Raw genomic sequence first — 25595 nt, forward strand, 5'->3', positions numbered from 1 at the left:
TCCATGATAAATCAAACGTCAACTTTATAGAACTAGTCCCTTCTCTGAGGTGTTCACTGTTATGTAAAAACAAAGCAATCCCATCTGGTTTCTTCATTATCTTAATTCACAGAATGTCAGTTCTGGGACTCAGAACTCCAGCTACCTACTCTGGATTTTGAAGATGTTTTAAAAAGTGATGAACATGCGTACAAGTGGCTCTCCAACCTCAAGAAAGTGGGCATAGTACGACTCACAGGAGCATCCAACAAACAAGGAGAAATTTTCAAACTTGGGAAAAGGATTGGTTTCCTTTATCTCACGTTTTATGGGTTTGTATTCTGCCATTATATATAAAGATTAATATATTTCTCAGAAGGGGGTACTCTTTTGGTTAGAGATAGAAAAATTACTGGAATATCTTGAACAGGAAGCCAGATGGAAAGATGAGTCTAAAAGTGAGATATCTCTGAGAATGACTGGAATTATTAAGACATCAGATGCCAAAGACATCAGGCTAGTTATAGGTGTGTATTGGTTTGCTAGAACTGTCATAAGAGAATGCCATAGATTGGGTGGCTTAGACAACAGAATTTTTATTTCGTCACAGTTCAGAAGGCCAAAAGTTCAAGATCAAGGTGCCAGCAGGGTTGATTTCTGTGAGACCTCTCTGCCTGGCTTGCAGATGATCACTATCTTACTGTCTCCTCACATGGCCTTCCCTCTGTGCACCCACACTCCTGGTATCTGCTCCACTTCTTACCAGTCCAGTAGGTCCCACACTTGTGACTTAACCTCAGTCACCTCCTCATAGGCCTTATCTCCCAGCATAGTTACATTGGGGGTTGGTGAGGGCTTCATCATATACATTTTGGAGGAACACAATTCAGTCCATAACAGGTGGAGTGAAAGACTGTGTTTCTTCAAGATTTTTATAAAATGCTTAGCTTTATAAAGGTTAAAGTTTTACCTCCCAACAGTTGGTGAAAAATAAAATTGGGCCTTGGGGCATTGAAACCAGCCACTAGATGTGTTAAATAAATAAATAAATAAAATTAACATGCAAAAAATTAAGTTTGTGCACTTAAGCAAGTAACAGGAAACATAACTGAGTTTTAACTTTGGAACAAGAAGCTGTTTGCATAAGAATTGCCTGGGAGGGAAAACTAATTGTAGATGGTGAAATCCTAACAGCAGGAAACACTTATCTGGAAGGGGGGGGCATGACTTTATTTCTAACCTTTAGGGTAAGCCTCTCATGTGAGACATAAACAATTATTCTTGGGCTCATAGAGTAGAGGGCACTGGGAGGGGAAAGGACCTTCAAAATCCCAAGGTTGCAAACTGGTAGCACACAGGCCGTACTCAGATGTGTTTTGTTTGGCCCACATGATGTTAAAAGAAAATTAAATTAGTCATAAGTTCTTGAAGACTGAGAGATTTTACATTAAATATGGATCTAATTTTTCTTGAAAAATTAAATCTGGCAACAACTGAGCCTAAATTCCTGCACGCCAACAACCTGCTGGACCTAAGTAGAGGCTGCCCCTTGAAGGGAGCAGATGCTCACCCTCCAGTTTGCCGAAGTCCTTCCCCAGCCTCAGACCTGCAAGGGTCCTGCTAGCCTTTGAGTTTGCCACCCTTAATCTATAGTAACACCTCATCTGTTGATAAGCAGAGGAGTGAAAATACTCAATCACATGCCCCCAATGATTTCAGCAAGTTCATTCATTGCAGAAGATGATATCATATTTAGACTTGGATGACCCAGGCCCTACTTCCGCTCCACGAATGCCGTATAAAATTTGTACATTCCCTACATCTGCAAAAATTTGTACGGCCTTAGAGATCACAGCAGTTACAAGAGGCAAACAAAAAAGGAGGAAAAGCCTTGAAATTACTAAGAGCCTCAACTATATTATTCTTTATTTAATTTTCACAACTTTCTGAAATAGATATTTTCTCCCATTGCACTCATAAGGAACCTGAAGCCCAGAAAATTAAACTATAACATACAGTCCCACAGGTAGTTAAGAAGGAACTAGAGCTGGGATCTGGGTCTTTTCTATCCCTAGGCTTCCTAATCCCTGTCACTGCTGATAATATAAAGAAAAGATATGGAAAAGATGCTTTCAGGCACCAGATGTAAACAGAACATTTCCAAATAAATCTCTTCTCCGTAGCACTTAGCTTTTATTTGCAGACAGCAGACTTTTTGTATCTATGCCAATACATTTCACAATTTCATAACGGTGGCCAAATTGGGGGCTCTTTGTTGTTGTTCTCTAACTCCCACCCCCGTCCACACGTAAGGGTCAGATTCTGGGTCCTGATGGATGATTTGTGTCGTTTTTGTTTGCTTTATTGTTACAAATTGTAAAAATATAATTTGGCCACTGATCTAATATCATGAAATTTATTGGAATAAATATTAAAAGTTTGATGTCAAAAGAAATCAGACCTCCTTCTACTATTCCCTTCCCTTTGTCCAAGACTTGTGCATCTAACCAGATAGGTTTAACCTACTCAGTCTCACCTTCCTCAGATGATCACACTTCCTTCCGGAACCTCTCAAACTATAGGCACAAATGCCCTTCCTGCCACCTTACTGCTGTTCTCACCACTGATTATCAAGATCTCTCCTTTCTGGAAGGCACTTTTTCATTTTTTTTTTTTTTTTTTTTAATATGTCTTTATTGATTTCAGAGAGAGGAAGGGAGAGGGAGAGAGAGAAACATCAATGATGAGAGAGTCATTGATTGGCTGCCTCCTGCGAGCCCCCAACTGGGGATCGAGCCCACAACCCGGGCATGTGCCCTGACCGGGAATCGAACCCCGATCGCCTGGATCCTAGGTCGATGCTCAGCTGCTGAGCCACACAGGCTGGGCTTCATTTCCTATCTTATGAACTTACAGAAGAGGAGAGTTTTGTTGTTGTTGCTTTGTATTTGTTTGCTTATTTGGGGGTTTTTGTTGTTGCTGCTGTTGTTGTTAAGAAAATGAGAAAGGTGAATATTTTCCCTGAAGTTATTTTTCTTTTCTGCCCCTTTCCATGGTAATGTGAGAAAGTGATATTAAAGTTTGGGTAACGTAAGACTTAAAAGAAAAGGAAATATTTTTGGTTCTCAACCTAGGCTGCACACTGGAATAGCTATTTTTTTAAAAATGATACTGATATTCGGGTCCATTCTCCAGAGATATTTTTAAAAACAGGACTTGGATTTGGCCTGAGTATCAGGACTTTTGAAAACTCTGTAGGTGATTCTGACGTGCAGCAATGGTTACAAACCTCTGGTTGAGAGGAAGGGGTCGTTCAAGAGAAGGCAAAGTCCCAACTGGCGAAGAACTTGGGTGCTTTACGCCGCTGCGCTCTCACAGTTATGTACACTGAACGGCATTTGTCGTGCTCGCCTTGTACTGTGCTGATGCCTGGACATGGCTTATCCTCACAACAGACTCAGTAGCCACCTTAATGAGGGCCCCTCTCTTTCATAGCTTTGTTTCTCCGCTGGCAAAGTGCCTTACTCTTGTTTGAAAATAATTGGTTGGTGAGTGAGTGTTTGTAATGAAGGCAATAAATAATGGAGATGAGCGACTGCCAAAACTCGGAGAGGGATAGAGAAAGGAAAATGGGTAAGGTTAAAGGTAAACTGTGCTTTTCGTGCAGATTTTTCAAGGAGACTGGTTTCCGCCCTTCCTTCGATGCCAAAGCCAGCAATAGTGTCGCGTTACTTTACACACGAGTCCCTCGAGAACGAACACCCGCCTAGCACTTTTCCATTCAAACAGGGTTGTATTTGGAGAATTTCAATTGCATGGGTCTAAAATGACAAGTACAGTATCTATTTTGGTTTTTGGTTGTCATCTCAACTGCTAAATGGTTGACTGGATGAACAAAAACAGTAGATTCCAGCGTTTTGTGCAGCCTTGGTATAGAGTGGGCAGTGAATAAATGTCTAATGAATAAATGCATGCCTAGATGTTTTTAAAGGACTACAAAGCAGCAGAGGAATGCAGTCGTTGTTAGAGCATTTTATAACTATGAAATTATGTTCAATTACTGAGTTGAAAGCGGCAACAGTGTTGAGGACAAGCGTGCATGTCGTTATCGACACCTGCATTTGCTCGGATGCTGGCCATTATTTTGTCAGAGCATCACCTAGATGACACTTTTTCACGCAACCATGTGCAACGCTCAGTGAGCTGATGCCTTGGTGAAGGAAGCATTCCTGGGAGAAAAGAGTAAGAGTTGGTAAAGAAACTTCCATTATCAATGTCATCAAACGTATCTACCTGTGGGATAGTATGTAAAATAACTTCTTTAGGAGGATTTAAGCCTTTGATTTGGGGCAATGTAGTTTTTACAGAGTGGGGCCAGATGCCTCATCCCATGTTCCCTGACCCTCACACACAAAATCGATAAAAATAGGTTTCTTTATTGAAGAAATTATCTCAATTTTATGACATAATTTAAGCCAATGGAAAACAGTACTAGCTCAGTGCCTCACACACACTTATCTCTCAGGAAATTTCAATAAAAGGGAATGTATGCTAAGATACTGAGGACTTCCATCGGGTGAAAACATCAAAAATTCTTTCTTAGTGGTGTTGCCATTTACCAGTCCTTAGTTAGAAAATTAACCTCATGACCAACTCTGAGTCGCTTTTCTTCATTAGAAAGTCAATCAGAAGAGATTCCAAAGTTCAGCCTTAGCTAGCAAGACTGCCTTCTTTCCAGAACAGAGCCCAGAAGTTCTGCTTTTCTTCTTCCTAAGAACGTTTTTCTTTGCTGGCACAAGCAAGTTGCATCAATATACAAGTAGCAGTCATTAGACTAATAAAAATAATGAGGTGAAAATGAAAAGAATATGTCTTTCTGAAACACCAGCATCAGGAATAAAGTAAAAACAGTGAGAGACAACAAGGAAAGGGGTAAAAAGAAAATAAACATATAGATCTTGGTGATAGTTAAATTTTATCTTATGGAAAGGAGCATGGAAACAGTATAATTGCTGAATAAAACTTATAAGACCACAGATTGTAGAGAAAACATAAATAAATACTGTGGAACACTTAGTTCCAAAAAGAATTGAAGACCTAGTGCCCCAAAGCATCTATATCCCATTACTACCCAGAGAGCTGCCCACTGGACCAACGGAGACCGAGTTCAGTCATAGCTTCACCACTGGCTACTTATAAGTGAGAAGTTGATACCGACTTTTCATTTAATTTCCCGCAGCTCTAGGACTCTCCTCAACTGAGGACTTACTTTAGGAGTGTGTGAATACCTGTCGTGCCCTTTGTGGCCTTTCGATAAAAATTTGCTGGAAACATGTAAAATTCTACTACTACTGTCCAGCTTTGCATCTGCATAGGTGTCTTAAATGCAGGGGTCCCGAGGTGGGTAAAAGGGTGTCAAACAGAAGATGTTGGTAGTGGGCTTTTGTCAAATACACCAGCCAGGCCAGTCAAGAATGAACAGAATTGAAATGGCTTCTGCGGAGTACAAGTAGATCTCCCTTCCAGCATTCACAGAATTGCTGCTAGCGTTTTTGTAAGCCAGTCCAGCAGCACTTCACACATTAGATTGTATTAGAGATTGAGGGTGAATGAATGAAAAATATTATTATTCCTTGGCATCTGGGCCTTTAGCAATTGCTACTACAGTTAGCACTGCCTCCAGAGCTGGCTTTGAAGCAGCTACTTGCTTGATATACATGTTACCAGAAAACATTTGTGAAGCATGGGAACTCAACAGGGAAGGGAAAAAACAACTTTACCCATCTTGTTGAAGTTCTAGCCAAGAGATTGCTTGAGAAAACCACACAGCCCATCATGAATAAAAATGGCTTCTGAGTTATAGAAAAAAACCCAACAACCTAAAAGCAATTCAGACTTGGGAAGAAAGCAAAGAAAACTTGTCTGAGTTCTGAATTTAGTTGTAAGTCCATCCTACTTTGTAAAAAATTCACACTGGGATTTCTTAATGAGTTGTTTTAAGGTTTAGTACTAACCATAGTGTTTGACTTGGGGCAGGGGCCTTTAAAATGTGTATTCTTGTGAGTATTAGGGTTTCCTAAGCAGAGTTATGAGTTATGTCCTTTTGGCCATTGTGAACCCCAACTTGTGTTATCAGCCAAGAGTCAGTCCCTGGGGTTCCCTTTGTAATATCAGGTTTCGTGGTAATTAAAGTTGCTGCCAACAAAATCACTTGAGTATGAGGTCATCTCATGAATGAAAGGAAAAATAACTTCTGTGTCTCATGCTCCTCTAGAAACCACTTGAGGAAATTTATAAGGTCCCCTAACAAGGCGCTTGCTTCTCCACAAGCCCTCTGAACCCCATTGCCATTGCCTCCTTGGTTATACTCTGAGCAGCCAGGATAGGCAGTGGTTATTATTGGGAAAGGAAAAATAATTTTTTAGTAAGCACCTTTTATGTGCTAAGTATTGAGCTAAATGCTTTACCATTATTATCATGAATCTTCATGACTCTGATAAAAATCATTATCCCCATTTTAAAGGTAAGAAAACTGAGGCAGAACAAATCAGGCTGCAAACCCGGGTTTACTTGACTCAACAGTCTGCAATATTTCCTTCCCATTATGATAATATGGCTGTTTGTTGTCATCTAACACTTCCCCTATAGATCTTAATGCCATAAAATGTTGACAATCAAATGTGGCTTCTACTCATATTTATAGCTCAGATGCTAGGGAATAATTTGACAGAATAATATAGAAATTTCTTAAACTAAATTTTAATAACAGCAACAGAAGATTAATTTTCTTCCCCTTTATTAAGTTCAGTTGTAGCCAAATGTTCACTCAAAGGGAAAATGACAGTCGACAAAGAATCAGCCAACTTGTCACAAGAGAAGATAAAGTTTATATTTTAATCTTTCCCATCAGTAATCTAAACTAGCATCCATTTTTTTCAGATGAAATAAATTAAGCACAATTTGACCTCCCACCCAAAAAAACTACTAAATATGCTTAATGTGGAATTATTGTGCAATGCACTGCATTCAAAGTTTTTCATAATGAAAGCCTTCGGGACTTAGGAGCAAGTTGCTATAATGTTTTTCTTTATGTTTTTAGAAATTGGTTTTTTTTTAATAATTACCTGTCTTCATTTTTACTATGGGGAGTATCACTAACGTTTAAAAATAAATTTTTAAAAACACTTCTCATGGTAAAATATAATACAGATACTTAAACATCACATAAAACAAAAATATGGCTCAATAAATTATAGTGAGGCAAACACTTTTGAATACCTTCCAGGTCAAGAAATGGAACATCGCCAGTCACTCCAGAACCCACCCACATATTCTCACCAGTCCCCAGATGTAACAGCTCTTCTGAACTTTATGATATTCACCACCATATTTTTTTGGCTTAAAGTATTATTGCCAAGTGTACATCACTTAGCACTGCAGCTTGGTTTCCCAACTTCCCGGTTTTTTGGTATCTGTAATTAGTTCTACTAGTAAACACAAGTTTAGTAATCAGCACCAGGCTATGTCTATGTATCACTACTCACTTTAGTTGTCTGAAGCTCATTCCCTTGTAAATTCCTCAGGAAGGACTCATGGGAACAATATTCTCTGAATTCTTGCATGTTGACAGCAGTTTAAGACCTTTAGACTTGAAAATCAAGTTGGCTAAACATAAAATTCTTGGCTCACGGCATCTTTAATATGCACTATGGTTTTATTGGTTATCTAATTTTCTTTTCCTTTCTAAGTAATTTGATATTTTTTTACCTGGATGCCCAAAATGTATTTTTTAAAAGACCAGTAATTTTACAGACTGTGTTATTTGGTTGTTCTGGGGCAATTTTTAAGAGCATATATGACTTGGTCTTTCAGTGTGCAGTTTCAAATATTTTTTTTTTCTCTTAATTTTAAGAATTTGTTTAATTGCAGTTTTTAGTGTTTGTTCTGTCCTTTACTTTGGGTTTCTTCTTGTAAGGACTCCTAATATGCATATATTAAATCCCTTTTGCTTATTTTCTTGTTACTTTCTCTCATATCCTTCTATTTCTTCTTTTTTTTTACATTTAAATTTTCCTCCCTTTTACCTTTTAGTTACCTAAAGGCATTAGCTGTTATGCTTATTTAATCTTGCATTCCTTCTAGTTTAGTCTTCATTTTAATGATTAAAAAAATATTTTTTCTGAATATATCACCCTGTTTTTGAGTCTCTAATGCTAATGTAGATTTTTATATATTGTATCATTTATGAAAATCTTTTGGTTCATTAGATGTAGCTATAAATAGACTAAACTTTAATCATTTTATGTTGCTGATTTTTATGTGAAATCTGTTTTATTAACTATTAAAGATAAATATGATTCAGAAACCTTTTGTAACTTATAGTTTAAGCTATATTTAAAAACTATGACTGACAACACTCTAAGACCTCCTGGGTCCTCTCCTTCACTTTCATCTGGACCTTTTAATCACTTTGTCCCTATAATGCTCAATTTGGAGTTTTGTTCTCACATGGAAGTTCAATTATGGGAGGAAATTTGTCTGGTAAATTTTTAAGAGTTCATGGGGCCCAGACTATTCCAGTCTCTTACCATGAACTTCTTGTACTGAGCTATATTGGAATGTGAAAATCCCCTCTCAGGTTTAACTGCCATTCTTAAATTGCCCTACTGAACTTTCCAGTAAGTATCTGTAGCAATTTGGGAATTTTTCATATCCATCAGGTACCTAATTTGTTCCCTCTGCTTTCTCTGACACAGTTGCTGATACCACGTATTATGACTTTGGAAGGTCTATCTATACCCACTCATACTGTGTGTGTGTGTGTGTGGTCATGGATATATCACTTCACCTAATTTTGATTAGATGTCCCTGCATTTTGGGTTTTGTACCCCAGATGTCTTACAGGGAGAATTCAGAGAAATTAAAAACTATGTCAGCATCATAACCTCAGAATCTTCCCTGTTTACTTTATATCTTTATATCTCCTGGAGATTTCCGCAGTAGCTTAATGGGTTGAGTAAGAACATATCAGAAAGGTTACTTCTGTCTTTCTAGTTTGTGTTTGGGAATATTATTTCTCACCTAAAAATGGTATAAACTTTTTCATGTTTAGAAATAAATGCAATGTAAATGTGTGTCCATAATACAAGTAGAACTGAAAGATAATGCCTTTTTAAAACATAACCTTAGTGATGTTGCCACGTACTGTTTACAAATAACCATAACCCTTCCCCTAGAAATAAGACAACAATAATGGATGGCTAAAGTAGTCATAACTAAAGTAGACCTAAAATATATAGCTTAATAGACAATCAGGAAAATAGCACTACTTACTACTATAGAGTCCGTGTTTTCATTCAAAAAACATTTTTGATAGAGGGTCAATTGCTATGAGATAAAGAATGTGTTTAAACTCAGCTCCTAGTGTAATGAGATATTTTTGTAGGACTTCACAGGACAATAAGGGAAGCAGAAATTCAAAGGGAAGCCAAGAGTAGACACAGAGCAAACCTCTGCTCTGGCCCAGACTGCGCTTCTCTCAACTCGCTTCTGTGAGGCCATGTTCTCTCCCTCCGCTGGGCCTCCTGACGAGCTATTTCTTCTGCCTGCAATGACCTTTACTCTTCTAGACAAATTGTAGTCAGTCTTCAGGTCTCCACTTAACCTTCGCTTCTTTACTCTCATAGCACCTTGTACTTCAACTTTGAAAATGTAATCATACTAATCTGTCTTCCCCATGGACTGTAAGTTTCATGAGATGCAAGTCTATTCTTTTCTCTTCTGTATCTCCCGTCCCTGGCCCAGTGTATGTGTCTAATAAATGATAATGGAAGAATAAATGTCGGAGCTCCAGTGAGTGAGCACATCTGGGAAGTCATATGTGGAAGTGTCACAACTATAGTTACAAATAATAAGCAATATGAGATTCCTTTGTACAGTTAACTATAAAATTTTTTGTTTATTTTAGCTATAAGGTAATTTTGCATGTTAAAATTTAAAATATAAAAATAAGATAGGAACATTATGTTTTCAATCCATCGGGATAAGTAATGCTGTCCAAAAGAAGGTCTTCTTCCATGATCTGAGAAGAGCTTGCAGCAGGTCAGCACTGGGGGCTGTAGCTGCTCGTGATAATAAATCCAGGTTGCAGGTATAGAACAACTTTTTATATGAGTAGTGTTTCAAAACTGAAAAATGATTACTAATAAATCCAACATGATTTACCAAATGTGAGCCATTAACCAAAACAGTGTAAAATGTATCATCAAGTGTAAAAGGGGCAAATTTGGCAAAAACAATATTTAAGCATCCTGTAAACACTGAAGGTTTTCAATTTGTCACCAAATACTATTAATATTATAAAAGATCATGATATTTATGACTGGCCATTTAGATTATGATGAATCTAGTAAATCAGCTTTTAAACCAAGCCCATGAAATATTCTCTAAGAATAATTATTTTAATACACTGGAGCTTTTCACAAAACCCTTGAATGGCGAAAAATATAAGAGAAATCTCTAATTAAGGGCTGAGAATGACACCTTGTGCTTTTGGCTCAGTGGTTTGTTTGAAACAGCCTTTTTATTTGTTTAGCTTTGTTTAAAACAGCGTCTTTGGCAAAAGCAGTACTGCGTGTAGCACAATACCGAGCCTCCATATCCCTGGCCGGAGCTGCGGTGCAGAGCCGGCCGCTTCAGCCTCAGGACACCGGGCCCTGCCCTCCGCTCAGCCAGGGGCCTTCTCCACAGTCTGCTTGAGCCGTCGCCTTGCCCGGAACACTTTAGAGTATGTCTCAAGTGACAGGTGCACATAAGTCCTCCTCTGATGAAAGCTCCACAAGTGGGCTTTGACAAAATACTTTCTCCACAGGCCAGTGGATTGGGCTTGCATTTATTTCTGCTTATTTCACTGGAGATTTGGATCTGAGAAGGATAATGAATGCTCAGAGTCACAGACAGCAGCAGCCCTCTCGGCATGATTCATTTCTATAAGGGAAGGTAGACCAGACGGCATTTCTAGGATTTTTCCAGGCTTATGTTAAAACTATCAGGAGAATGTTTTGTGATTGAAATTGGCAATCTCCTTTCCAGGGATTTATCATTATGTATGAGCACAGACGTTTAGACTACACATCCTAAACTGTGCCTAGGATACTTTAGGGCTAAAAAATGTTTATCATCCCCTGCCAGTGAGCTCAGAGGTCTGGAGAGCTGCTGTGATGAAGCCAAGTCACAGGCTCCTTCCCTGTAGAAGCCAGTTAATGTCAAACAAAGAGAAGAGCTGTTCCCGGGCTAAAGCTCGCACCTTCCACCTAAGCCAGCTCTTGGTTGCAGCAAAAGTCGTTCGTTTACCCTTGATCATAGGAGGAACCAAGAAAGATAGTGGAGGTAAATCAATGCAAAATTATCAGCACTTTTTAAAAGAAAATTTGAATGTAGTCATTCCCTACTGACAGTGTCAAGAGCATTATCTTCTTAGAAGATAGTATCTGTTCTGCAACTTGATGAAATTAGTGTTGTTGCTTTTTTTGTCTCCTTAAATCCCTTCCTATGTGTTGATGATTCTTGGAATGCTGATGCTGACAATATCCTAAGTCTGTATTATACATGCGATGTGGAGTGGCATGAGCTTCATGGAGATCACGTATTTCTTGGCCACAGTCACCATATATACTGGATTGCTCAACGCTTACTTGAAACGAGTTGCAGCAGGCTGTATATACTCCTTCACTTTTCACTGGGCCTCTGCAGTTCATGGCCACACGTGGATCCCTCTTTAGCCTTTACTGAAAGATATACTGGGCTTTCCATCCAGAACTTAAATGAGGGGGGAAAAGTAGAGCAAATGGGTAGTTTTCCTCTCAACCCCAGAGAATGGGGAGAAAACCCAACCTTTTCTCTCCAGAGTCCTCTGCCTAAAATACATGTCTCAGAAATTCATGCTTCTCCTTCCCTGATTTGATTCAAAGCTCTGAAAAATGCCAACTCTTTCCAGAGCACTTCCCAAAGCTTCGTCTCACTCATGAGAGCCTCCTGGCCCCCAGTCCTTAGCTCCTTGCCTGGCTTTATTTTTTTATAGCTCTCACCAATGTAGAATATTAGATTGCGTCATTTGTTTGTCTTTTTTGTTTCCTGCTCTAGCTTTATTGGAATAGAATAGGTGTTCAATATACATTTATTGAAATATGATTTAATAAGTGTGAACATGATTTAATAAAGATACATAACAGCAATAAAATGATATGCGTATATAGTGACGTTTTTCAAACTCCCTTGGGTTCATTTAGGAACACTGTTTTCTTCCAATTACCCATTGTCTTATCTTCTGAGGAAAAGCCTTACAAAATCTGAGAAATGGTTTCCTTTCTTATCACCGGATTGCAAGTAATTCCTAGTTTTGTTGTCAACTAAAATTTTTTAACTTTTAAGATAAGCTACCCTTTGGTAATACAGGGAAAATTGACATAACATAAAATTAACCATTTTAAAGTGTACAATTCTGTGTCATTTAGTACAATGACAATGTTGTGAAACCATTACCTCTATCTAGTTTAAATACATTTCTATCAATAATGTTACCTAAAAAAACAAATTCTTCATCTTACAGTGGTAGAAGGCTAATCCGTTACATTGCAATATGGTAAATAAAGAGAAGGAATGAAACATATTTCTCCTCATCCATATATAAGCTGTTATACGGAGAAAACAAATAGCAGTTGAGAGAAAAGTGGGTCTTATTAAAAGTGCACAAACATGACAAAAAGGAAGACATCTAGACATTCTGTGTCTTGGAATAAAAGAAGTTATGTCATCTATAGTTATGCCAGAGAAAAAAAAGTCTGTCGAGCGCTCTGCATGGATTTAGCTGCCCATTTTCCAGCCACACAGAGGACAGGGTAACATGTTGAACTCCCCGTGACTGCAGAATGGGAAGAGACTTCTTAACGGGTGAGAAGTTTTAGTCGAGAGTGATGGAAATGTTTTTGAAACTAGACAGAGGTGGTAGTTTATCAACATTATAAAGGTATTAAATGCCACTGAATTATTCATTTTAAAATGGTTTATGTTATGTCAATTTCACCTCAATAAATCATTCATAAAAAGGCATGAAGCTATTCAAAACAACCTAAAATTCCGACCTATCAACTCTGCAGAATAGACAAATGTCCTCTATTTTGGAGAGGAGAGGAGCAATGAGGAGACGCTAATTTGGAAATGATTACTTTAGACAAAGAAAGCTCAGGCTCTTCCTTGGCTCATCATCATTATGGTAATTATTTCATGAAATGAAACGTTTCCATCCCCCACATATCACGTTCATTTTAACATATTTCCTCTGGCTTCATTACAGCCTGTTTAAACACATGTTTCTTGTGTTTTACAGACATACTTGGCAGGTGCAAGACAAAATCGACGCAAATAATGTGGCTTATACAACCGGGAAACTAAGCTTTCACACGGACTACCCAGCCCTCCGTCACCCACCTGGGGTAAGGTGAGCCTCGGCACATTCCACACGGCAGGCCAAGGGCCAGTATCCTCTCGTGTGAGCCTAGAGGAGCATATTATATAGCTGATTTGTCTTATGCAGATCTTCTTTATCCAAACTCACAATATCTCTGAACCTAAATCCCAAGTAGCTTCCCATTCCCAAGGGATAAAAGATTTTCATGTATATTCTTTAACATTTTTTTGTTTCTTCCTGTAACTATTGGCACGTTTTGCTTTGCCAAGACATTTTTCCACAGCAGTACATCTTGAGGTCTTTTTGCACATTTGCCACTAGCAGGAGAGTTAAAAGAAAAAATAAAACAAGGGAGCACAGTGTAGGGTTTTTCCTGCAAAGTCATATGGCCATTGTTCATATTAGCTATTACTGCAAAAAAACCCACTCCATAACTTAGTGGTTGAAATGAAAAGCCACTTACTTAGGCCACGTCTTTGCAGTTTGGGCTGTGTTCATCTGGGCAGTTCTGCTGCTGCTGAGTCGGCTGGGGGCTGGTTGGCCGAGGTGGTCGTTGAGATGGCTTGTTCCTGCTCCACTTGTTTGACCATATGGTCCTCCAGCTGGCCAGCTCAGGCTTAGGCACATGGCAGCTCGCAGAGTTCCTAGACAGCAAGCCAAATATGCAAAGCCTCTCAAGACTTAGGCTAGTAATCAACACCGTGTCACTTTTGCCATGCTTTGTGGTCAAAGCAAATCATAAGTTTGGCCCAGATTCAAGAAGTAAGGAAGTAGAGTTCACTTTTTATGGGAGAAGCTGCAAAGATGGACTGCAAAGGGGTGTAAATGCAAGGAGCAGGATGACCTTGGCTAGCTTTGGAAACCATCTGCTCTCCCATCTACCAGGTTCTTCGTCAAGGAGGGAGATGCTCAGCATGGAGGCACAAATTCCCCCGGAGAATGTCTAGGGCCCTCTTCCACGACATTATCACAAAGTTGTCATTTTACTAAACCAACTACATTTTTACAAAAGCATCATGTTGCTAAACCAAGAAATAATTGGTAAGGAAGCTACCTTTGAAATGTTATTTTGTTTCTATTTTTAGAGCTAAATGGGACTAAATGAAACATTGCACAGAAATCTATATCTTCAAAGGTAAATGGAAGTGGAAATTTGGGCCAATTCTCTCTAGTTAATGACAGAAAAATGGGTAAAAATCTTAGTCTGTTTTTTTCAACGTGTTGACTGAACACACTTTCTCTGTGCCCTTATTTCTTGGTGTCCTTGCCAGTATTAACTAAGCTAGTCGAGAATATGACTTCACATTTTATTTTATTTTTTAGTATTTTTTTTCAGTCACCATTTGTCCATCCCCTCTACGCCCTCTTCCACAAGCCGCCCCCCCCTCCACACCCAGTCGCCACATTGTTGTCCATGCCCATGAGTTCTCTCTTTTTTTCTTTTTTGCTCATTTTAAATGATTTTGTTGATTGAAAACACCACATGATTTCTTTGAACTAAATGATACTGAAATGACCACTATAGTCACCTTTTTGGGTAGGGTTTGGGGGCAGGAAGAGACACACAATGTGATTTGTTCTAATTGTGGTCCAGAAATCTTCTAAAACCCTGGGAGTTAAAAGCCAAACTAATTAGCTTGGTTCATCTGCTCAAGACAAGTTGGAGAAGCTAGATGGAATAAAGTTTTAAAAATTAGACTGGAAAACTAAAGCTTCTATTCTAATTTTTTTAATTATCTGCTTTTTTTATGAGTTAGGTTTTGTTTCTGGGTTAAAATTGAAAGCCTATGGAAAAGTGATTAAATGGCTTCATAAATGTTCCTGAAGTATAGTATAATGCTTGACATTTTCACAGCATTTTATACTCTCTCAAAGCATTTTTACTTATATCACTTTATCTGATACATTCCCTTAAGACAGGACAGATCATGTCTTTTTTATGTCAGATGAGGAAATGACTCACAGAAAGTTTGAATACTTTCACAGGGTGACATCTGATTAATAGGGAACTTGGACTTGAACCCTGGCCTCCATCTTTCACTATCACAAGGGTCTTGAGTTGGACTTCTAATTTCCATAATTTATATAATGTGATGATTATTTATAGACATTGTCATACATTACAAACTCTTTAAATACAGGAACTTAATCTTAGATTTCTCTATATCTCAAGACTCAACCCAACACCTTTCATTCAATAGAGACGTAATAGATATGCTATAAAGAGCAAAGAAATGCCACAATATTGTGCCTGTCTCCATTAGCAAATGAAACAGCCAAAGTTAAATGACCCGATAGGAGATTTTTAAAATAAAAGATGATTCCCAAAATGTTTAGATTCTAGTAGATGAATAATTAAAATGTAGGCACTGTTTGTGTATTGTTCAAGTTTCCATTTTGAATTATTGAGGGGTTTTTGTCCCTAAGTTCAAGTATTTTTATAACAAACAGAATTAGTCAGTGCTATTTTAGTATAGATGAAATGACCTGGAGAAGTTACCTGTCGAGAGTCCGGTCAGATCAGTTTGGATCAGATGGGGCAAGGGCAAGGAGACACGGCTTTAATGGAGCACAGATGTTGCTTCGCTGACTCCTCTGTCTGGGCCAAAAGTCACATGCTGCCATAAATTAACATTTAGAAAGAAAATATTTTTGGTGCTGAATGACTTACATGAAATAAAATTGGGCTTTATACACATCAGGCATATATTTTCCTTTTGAATTCGCAGTGAAAATGTTGTCTGGCTTCATCATCTTTTTTTCTTTCATAAGATTACGTTGAAATATAAATACACAGGAGAAGATTATTACTTGGCCTTGCCCTATGTAAAAGATATCAGCTGACCTTTTTTAAAGATTTATGTTGGAAATATTCTATGACTTCATTATGGCAAATCTAGAAGGATTTAAAGAACATTCTGATTCTCCAAGAAACGGCGCTCTGCTATTGTTTTGCAGTCTTGGAGTTTGGTAGATTTAAAGTTGAGGTTTTCATTTTATCTTCTTTTTAATTCATGTTGCTTCACCCCTCCTTGCCCTGGTGATGAGAAGACTTCCTACAATGACTTGGTCAGCTTAGGCACGTTTTGTTTTGTTTTGAGTTTCAAAAAAAACAGCATCGATGTAAGGACTGATCTAATATTAATTTAGACCAGTTCTCTCCTAAAATCAGGAAATAAGGTATCACCAATCGAAAATGGAAGTTTAAGTCTACAAAGCACATAGACATGCACCATACAATACTGAATTATTAGGAGTGCCGTAAAAAGACTTCTCTCTTTATGGGAAAGGAACTTGCTGTCTGAGGATTTTGAGGCAAAGAGATCAAAGTTTGAATACCAGTGTTACCACGTTTTACTAGATGGCTGATGTTTTTCAACTCTGGGTCTCAGTTCCTTCATCTATAAAATGGAGATGAAAGTATAAAGTTCTAAGGGCTGTAGTGAGGACTTAATAAATGTAAATTAAACAATCATAGTTGAGAACAGTATGGATAAGATTTAAAACATTGAGAAACTTTACACAGTTTTGGGAGGGTGACAGGATTTATGTTCTAGACCTACAGTATTTTATACAGTAGTCACAAGCTACAAATGACTATTTAAATTTTAATTTAAATTAGGTAAGATGAAATAAAATCTAAAATTCAGCTCCTTGGTCATACTAACCACATTTCAAGTGCACAATGGCATGTGGGACTGTGGCTACATTTCCATCATTACAGGAGGTTCAAATGGACAACACTGTTCTAGACAATCTATGGAGATAAGCAGCCAAGGGGATATTTTTCCCACTGGTAATGATACCCCCTAATCTGGATATTTGCTCATATTTGCCTCTTCTTTCTATAAGAACTGTCAGACACTGGTTTTTATTTTTATTCAACTCCGTAAGAATAAAGTTTTCACAGCTGAATCGTGTTAGTTTCTCTAAGCAGAAAATCAGGGCCCACGTTTGAGTATTAAAATAACCCACCCATGCTGACCTACTAATAGGAATCACATAACCAAAGAAAACACATAAATTCTGCTCAAAAAAAGTATTTTTAAACTTTTACTGTTTTGCTTTGCTAAATGAAATAATGTTAAACGTTTTCTCCTAAATCTTAGTAAAAATAATTAATACTTGCTATCCTTTTGGTTTCTCATTCCCAGTGTTTCTTGGATTTATCCATCCTCATAGCCCCACCTTCTTAACCTTACGCATGAACTATCGCATTAGACTCTCTCACTAGTTCCCACCTTAAATAATTTATCCCGTGCAACATCACTGGACTGATAGTCCTCGATTCAGGCTCTACTTCCATATTCAAAAGCCTTTCATGGAAATCCAATATCCTCCATCTGACATTCAAGGCTCTCCATGATGAGGTTCCAAATTACCTTTCCAGCTGGATCTACCATTCCCGGGTGTGACCATCTGCTGCAGCCAAACTTTTTGATACCCAGTGAAGGGTGAACTTTTGCAAACCCATCATCACTGCCGCCTGATTCTCTCTCTCTCCATTCTATTCTACATATTCAAAATCGCATCCATGCTCCGTGACCCAGATTAAATCCTGTCTCCTTTGTAAAGCCAACCTGACCTGCACGAATACTCCAACATGAAGTGCCAGCTCCTTGCAGCTATTATCCTGTGTGCCTTTTGTTTACTAATGACCATTAGCATGCCTGTGTCCAAGTCTTCAACTGCAACAATGTTTGAACTATAAAATATTGATGGCAGCAAATTTTTTCTCCCCAGCCCCTTTGTCTACTGACACAAAGACAGATTTAAAAAAAAAAATGGTTTGTCAATTTTAATGCATCTGTGTCTTCCTGTGCTTTCTTTAATGCAGTGTCAGAAATGTAAATACATATCATTTTAAAACCTATTTCTCTATTTCTTTTTATAGGTGCAGTTTCTGCACTGCATAAAACAAACAGTCACCGGGGGTGATTCGGAAATTGTAGATGGATTTAATATATGCCGAAAGCTCAAGGAAAAAAATCCTTGGGCATTCCAGATTTTGTCTTCCACCTTCGTGGACTTCACAGACATTGGAGTTGATTACTGCGACTTCTCTGTACAATCCAAACACAAAATTATAGAGTAAGTGTTATTTATAAATTTCTCACAGCGATAAAACAACTAACAGCAAAACCTTCATTTGCCTAAAGCTTAAACAGCAGAAAGCTCAGTTAATTCCAGAGTTTTACTTTTTATTAACTCTTTAATCCAATTTTAGAGGGAAAGAGGGAAAAGAGAATCTTTTCACCATAAATAAAATCTTTATCGAACTTCATAAAATCTCTGCACTCAATCAATATAAGAGAAACAACTAAGACTTTGTGTATGCTTAATTTTTACTTAAATTTGAAAATGTAAGTCTACGTAGTTATAATCAGTGTGACTGTACTAGTCAGAACACCTTCAGCCAGAAGTAAAATAATCTAATGCGTTAGGTAGATCTAGGAGCTAAATAAACAGTGTTATCTGAACTTGATCTCTTTTTTCTTCACCTCTTAGCTTTGCCATCCTTTGTGTTGGCTTCATTTTCAAAGATAATCAGTGGAAGCTCCAAGTTTTCCTTATCTTTAGAGCTGGTAATCACAGCACAGAGAAAGTGTTTATTTCCCAAGAGCTACAACAAAGCTAAATGACTCACTGCCCAATTTGTGTCCAAGTGTAGCCTTGAAGTAATCGCCATAGACAGAAGGTCAGACAATTCTTATTAACCACTCCTGGGTCACATGTTTCTCTCTGGAGCAAGGACAGCCTCATCTGAACCACATGGGCTGAGAAAGAAACTGGAATTTCTCCCCAGATTGATGCCAATGAAGCTCATACATTCCCTACATAGAACATTTTGTGTTCTCTTTTCATTTGACGTTATCTGATCATAAGTTTTTAAGTATCTACAAAGGCCACAAATACATCCTTGTATTTGAAAATTATTTTACATTGTGTTTCTAGGACATGGTTTATTTAATAAGATCCCATTAGTGAATTCTGGGGTGTTTCCAATTTTAGAATTGAGTTTATATTCTTCTTTCAGGAGAAATAGCCAAATAATTAAAGTAAACTCATTTGGTAAATAATCAGATTTCCAGTATACTAACTCAGCTCTCTGACATACACATAGAGCCTTCATTCATTCATTCATTCAACAAATATTTATTGAGACCAACCACTCTTCTTGGTGCTTGGCATACATCAGTGAACAAAACAAAGATCCCTTACAATCTAGCAGAGAAGGGGAAAACTGGAACTTTTAAAACAAATTAGTAAATTACAACAAATGTTAAAATATTTTTAAGTATTTGAGAAAAAAGGAAAAGTTGGGCAGAATGAGGAGAATTTGTAGGACCTGATTCCTTGTTAGGGAGGCTAGAACTTGCATTATTAAATAATATGGTAAGGAAAAGCTTTATTGAGCAGATGATATTTGAGCAAAACATTTAAAGGAATGAGCAAGATTAACCAGGAGATAAGCAGGTTCCTGAAACAGTGAGAGCAAAGGATCTGTGAAGGCCTAAGAACGTATCTGGTGCAATCAAGGCAAGCAAAGGGCCAGTCTAGAGCAGAGAAGGTCAAATGGGGGGAAGTTCATGAAGAGCCTTGTTAGCCATTGTAAGTCATTGGCTTTCACTCTTAGTGAAATAGGGAGCTGCTGCAAGATTTAGACCAAAAGAGAGACGTTTACATGTATGCAAATTTATGTACATTTTAAATCCATTATCTTGGCTGCTGTGTTGAATGGAGTGTAGAAGAGCAAGGGTTGGAGCAGGAAGACCAGTTGGGAAGTTACTGCAGGACTTCAAGTTGGAGGAGAAGGTGCTTTGAACATGAGTGGTCCAAGTGGTGATAGTGGACGTGTGGAGAAGGATTCGTTTTGGGATATATTTTGTAGGTCAAAGCAGCATATTTTTCTGACATAGTAGATGAAGGGTGAGAGAGAGAGAGAGAGAGGCATCAAAAATAAATTCTAATTCAGAATAACATTCTCAGAGAGGTCGGTCATTGAGGTAGGAAAGAAAAAAACTAATTCTTGGGTTACTGGTTTTAACATGACAGTTTCAACTGTTCAAAAAAGCCTTAAAAACCTGTAAGAGACAGAGAAAGATGAATACTATATAATTTCACGTATATGTTGAATCTGAAGAACAAAATAAATGAACAAAACAGAAACAGACTCATAGATACAGATAATAAACTAATGGTTGCCAGATGGGAAGGGTTTGTGCAGGATGGCTGGAAAAGTGAATAGACGAGGTAGTTACAAAATAGTCATGGGGATGTGAAGTACAGCACAGGTAATATAGTCAATCATATTGTAACAACTATGTACGGTGTCAGGTGGGTACTAGACTTATCAGTGGGATCCACGGGGGGGAAAAGTCCATGAAAATTTTAATGGCACAATATGATTGCAGATTCTGCAAGGTTAGTGAAGAAAGGCAAAAAACTTAGCTATTGAGTGAGATTAACTGAATGTTCACCATCTGAATCATGATTTGACCTTGTTATTTTTGGTAGTAAAATTCCAAAATATGGCCATTTTCAAGGCCCTGGAATATCCCTAGAGAATATCAGTAGTTAAAAATGTATTTTTAACAGCAGGAGATGAAACAAAGAGCGTTCTCAGTTAATCAAGGGCCTTGGTCATCTCTGCGTTTGGGTCATTTCATTTTCTTTGTGATTAACTTTTTTAATTCTTTTGAAATGTTTATGTCCTATCTAGTACAAAAAGACCTTGGAGTCCAGCCGGTGTGGTTCAGTGGTTGAGCATTAACCCGTGAACCTGGAGGTCATGGTTCGATTCCCAGGCAGGGTACATGACTGGGTTTTGGGCTCAATCCCCTGTAGGGGGTGTGCAGGAGGCAGCTGGCAGACGATTCTCTCTCATCATTGATGTTTCTCTCTCTCTCTCCCTCTCCCTTTCTCTCTCTGAAATCAATAAAAATAGATTAAAAATAAAATAAATAAAAAACATTTAAAAAATAAAATATGTTGGAAGCTATTGACATAATTAGGTGCGGTAAAAGAAAAAATAAACAAATAAAAAAAACTTGGAAAAAAATAATAATGGTGAGGTTAAGCAATAGCAATGCTTCTCAGTGGTTACAAAGTCAAACACATGAATAAAACTTCCTCCCTTGTTAGTGGTACGATTTTGGTCAAATGACATGCTGGCTAAGCCATGGTAAAAAGGGAGCTAGTAAAAAAGGAGTAATATTAATACTTACCACATACTATTGAAGTGGGAATTAACAGAGCTAATAAATGACTGCCTCCTCTGACTCAGAAAGAGCAGAATAAATTTTAGCTAGCTATAATTTCCTTAAAGTTCAACACATTTACTGGTAATAGATTTCAATTTCAGCTCCAAGTTTCTAGAGACCAAAGAAAGGAGGGGATGTACTTAATTTGCAAGATTCAAGATGTTTCTGATTTGAAATAAATTTTTACTGCTGATCTTCATAAAATGCGTTATAGTGGGCAACAGCACAGTGACGTTTCCACAACAAATTCTAGAAGTCCCATCAAATATCATCTCTCAATGAAACATGATATTGTAACTAATGAGGAGGAGTCACAGCACCCGCTGATTATAAGAAGTAATTCTACTGTCCTTTCATTGTGTTCTTTTGTTGGCATCACTGATGATCTCTTGCTGGTTTACAGTTACTGTGTTGCTGGTTTAAGTTCAATTCTTGTCTTTCATGTATAGTTAATATAAAGCCAGTCATTCCTCATTTGGGGGGGCTTTTTACCCTTCTTTCATTTTCTTGTTGCACACATGATTTCCTTCTTACAAAGATTCAATTTTGCATATTAGGTTGTTCTTCTAACATTTTTCAATTATCAAAATAATGTCTTCTCTAGATCTTAAAACTAATTTTCTTTCTATCTCCCCTCATGTCATTGCTGAGAATGTTAAATAATGAGTTTGTGTCTTGTTTTCTCAGATAGACAGTAAAAAACACATAAAAGGAGACAGAGACCATGTTGCATACGCACAGAAAACTGATTATGTTTGTTTATATATGTGAACTCTTGGAAATTAAGCTTAGTACAATGTACCACAAGACACACAATTCTGATTTCATTAGATTAATGAATCACAAAGTTCCTTTCACTGATATGTGAGGATACACACATGGACTCTAAAAGAGAGAGCTCATAACTAGTATAACCATTCCCATCAAGGAATTACGATGTTAGTGAGAGAAGAACTGATCGCCAGAGTGGCTAGGACAAAAGACCTCCAAGGAGTTTCAATGTCATGACATCCTTGTCAGTAACATGGAAGATGGCATATAGATAGGAAGATTCAAAGAATGTACCTTAGGCTAGAATCTTCATTCCTCTGTGGTTCTATTTTCCCATTTGTAAACCAGGGATTGAATTAGAAAAGTGTATTTTAAACTTTTAAAGAACAGAGCTTTCTTCCCAATAATGCTCCAATAAAATCATACTTAAATGCCCAATAAATGAAACATATAAAGTGATGGACCTATGAACTTATAAAAATACTTTAATATGTAAAAACTACTGTTTTAAAGAATGAAGAATGAATTCATTTCTCTAAACATAGAAAAACTTTTTAACTGAAGTCTTCAGTAATGTTTCTGTTAAATTAATTTTAATCATTCTGGCACTTAGGTGGTAAGATTTTAAAAAATACTTGCTGAATGAATAAATGAAAAAAAGAAATAAATGCATTGCACCACAGACAACATTAACATCTTCTGTACATGCGTTTGGATTCAATACTGATTCAGAAACATCTTCAAAGACAAGTTGACCCCTAGAAATGTAAATCAATACTTCATGACTTATATATTTAAATTTTTCTCTTAAAAAAACAGATTGGATGATAAAGGCCAAGTGGTTCGCATCAACTTCAATAATGCGACAAGAGACACAATATTTGATGTGCCTGTTGAGAAGGTTCAACCTTTCTATGCTGCTCTGAAGGAGTTTGTGGACCTCATGAACTGTAAAGAATCCAAGTTCACTTTCAAGATGAATCCAGGTCAGTGAACATGTTTTCTCAAACAACTGAAAGGCTGTATTTTCTTCAACCTTGACCATTGAGAGCAATAGAGAGAGATGTTTTTCTCAAGCATGGAACGTGGGACACTTACAGTAGAATCTTGGTGAGCAGCCAACTTGCTTGAAGAGCAGACTCCCAGCCCCCACTCCTGCTCTATTGACTCTCCAGTCTCTAAAATATTCACTTTTAACAAGCTCCTAGGTATTCCTTAAGCACACCAACATTTAATAACCTCCAACCTAAAGAATAAATACTTGAAAGCCAAGCGTAGGTCAAATGATATCAAGACTGATGATTTATATTTCTATCCTGATAGCCAATCAACATAAACTGAAGCTTGTGCTGATTTCTTCTCTCCTGGTAAACACATAAAATTACCCTCATGATTCTCTAACCTACATGAGTAATGTTTACTCACTAAACTTATCTGATCGGGCAGATGTAGTGCTACCTGAAATAAGGCAGTTCTTGAAGTGTGCCAGCTACTTGAAGTAAAAGAGCAGAAAGCACTGTGTTTTTCCTGGACCATTTTGACTCAGTAAAATGACATCAAGCTCACGGCTTTAAATGAAAAGCATCATTTCTCTCGGCCACTGATTTGACCAAGGGGAAGATTCTTTTCATTTGTGATTATTTTCTGAATTGATCATGGTGTAATAAAGTAATACCAGGAATCTCCATAAACCCACTGCTATACAGTCACACCAGGCTGATTTTTACAGCAGTATCATGTAAAATGGAAATACCAGGGGAGAAAAAGACAAAATAAATAGGAGTTGGAATCTAAACTTCACCATTTAATGGCACCGTGGCTTCGGGCAAATCCCTCAACATCTTGGAGCCTCAGTTTTCTCATGTATGAAAATATGAGATAATACTCTCTTTTTAGGAATTTTATGAGGCTTACGAATAATGTACATAAAATACCAGAAACACAGAAGACAAGCAAAGAATGTTACTCTCTTTATAATTATTTGATGCTGTTCAACTGGAAATAAACACTTCTAAGTTAGAGATAAGTAACAGTCAGGAAAAACAACTCGGAAGTTTTACACAGAGATAATATTTTAAGTAAGAACTATGAAACTGTCCACAGGTGATACAGTTTAAATGTCAAAATGTCTAAAGCTGTTTGCATCCAGTGGCCTGATTTGTGTGAAAAGTGAATGCCTGGGTTTTAGGTAAAGAAATAAGCATGCTGTTTCTTGCTGCGAACTAAGCAGCAATGATATTTTGCACTTTGCATGTTCTCACTCTGTGAATATTAAAGACATGATTATTCATATTGTGACAATCTTTCATCCAGGTGACGTGATTACTTTTGACAACTGGCGCTTGCTTCATGGCCGACGTAGCTACGAAGCAGGAACCGAGATAACCCGCCACCTAGAAGGAGCTTACGCCGACTGGGACGTGGTAATGTCGAGGCTGCGCATCTTAAGGCAGCGTGTCCAGAACAGAAACTGAACCTCCCGTCTGTAGTTTCAGTAAGATTCCAGTGAGTGTATTTTGTTGGATATGCTAAGGATATATGTCTTCACAGACCAAGATCCATGTCATTTACATATTAATTTCTTTCACATTGAATGTGTCACCTTTCTGACAAGAGTTTTCTTTTCTTTGTAATCATCTCTAATGCCAACTCTTTGGATGTTTGTAGCCGTGTTCTCTCTTTTCCAAACAGAGCCTCCCTTCTGTTCTAGTGCATGTAGGACCTAATTTCTTTTGCCCATAAATGAGTCTCCAGAATGCCTACAAATAGTTTTGTATCAAATAAAACGTTTCTTCAAATAATGCCTTTTTTAAAAAGAAAGCTTTCGTTTCAAATAAAGCTTGTGCTTCAAATAAAACTTGCCTCATATAAAACAGGATTTTGCTCTGTTGCCTATAGGGTCTCATTTTTTGTGACTGCGTATGACTGTCTTTAGCATGCTTGAGAAAAGAGTCATGTTTTCAAAGATTTGTTTTACTCACTTTCGTTAAAAATTCTATCACCCAAATCCCCAGACCTTACAGACCTGACATTTCCTTTAAACCTAAATTATGACACCAAACCCAAGCATGCCAAATTAAGAGAAAATCCTAGTCTCCCTAAATTTCTCGTGCCAC

The 25595-nt window shown here is 37.6% G+C and overlaps 1 protein-coding gene across 4 annotated transcripts in view; it reads left to right on the plus strand.

The window, feature by feature from the left end:
• Positions 1 to 25369, plus strand: part of BBOX1 (gamma-butyrobetaine hydroxylase 1) — a 50200-nt gene extending 24831 nt beyond the window's left edge. For 3 of the 4 annotated variants that reach the window (XM_081153250.1, XM_081153249.1, XM_081153247.1), the window contains 5 exons: positions 113 to 311; positions 13364 to 13469; positions 18339 to 18535; positions 23299 to 23465; positions 24793 to 25358. In XM_081153250.1, coding sequence (XP_081009376.1) covers positions 113 to 311; positions 13364 to 13469; positions 18339 to 18535; positions 23299 to 23465; positions 24793 to 24953 — 830 coding nt within the window. In that variant the 3' untranslated portion in view covers positions 24954 to 25358. Of the gene's footprint in view, positions 1 to 112; positions 312 to 13363; positions 13470 to 18338; positions 18536 to 23298; positions 23466 to 24792 lie in introns of all 4 variants that reach the window. The other variant, XM_081153248.1, reaches the window with a different exon arrangement.
• The last annotated feature ends 226 nt before the right edge of the window (positions 25370 to 25595 follow it).

Source organism: Miniopterus schreibersii (genome assembly GCF_964146895.1).
Source record: "Miniopterus schreibersii genome assembly, chromosome: 12".
NCBI lineage: Eukaryota > Metazoa > Chordata > Mammalia > Chiroptera > Miniopteridae > Miniopterus > Miniopterus schreibersii.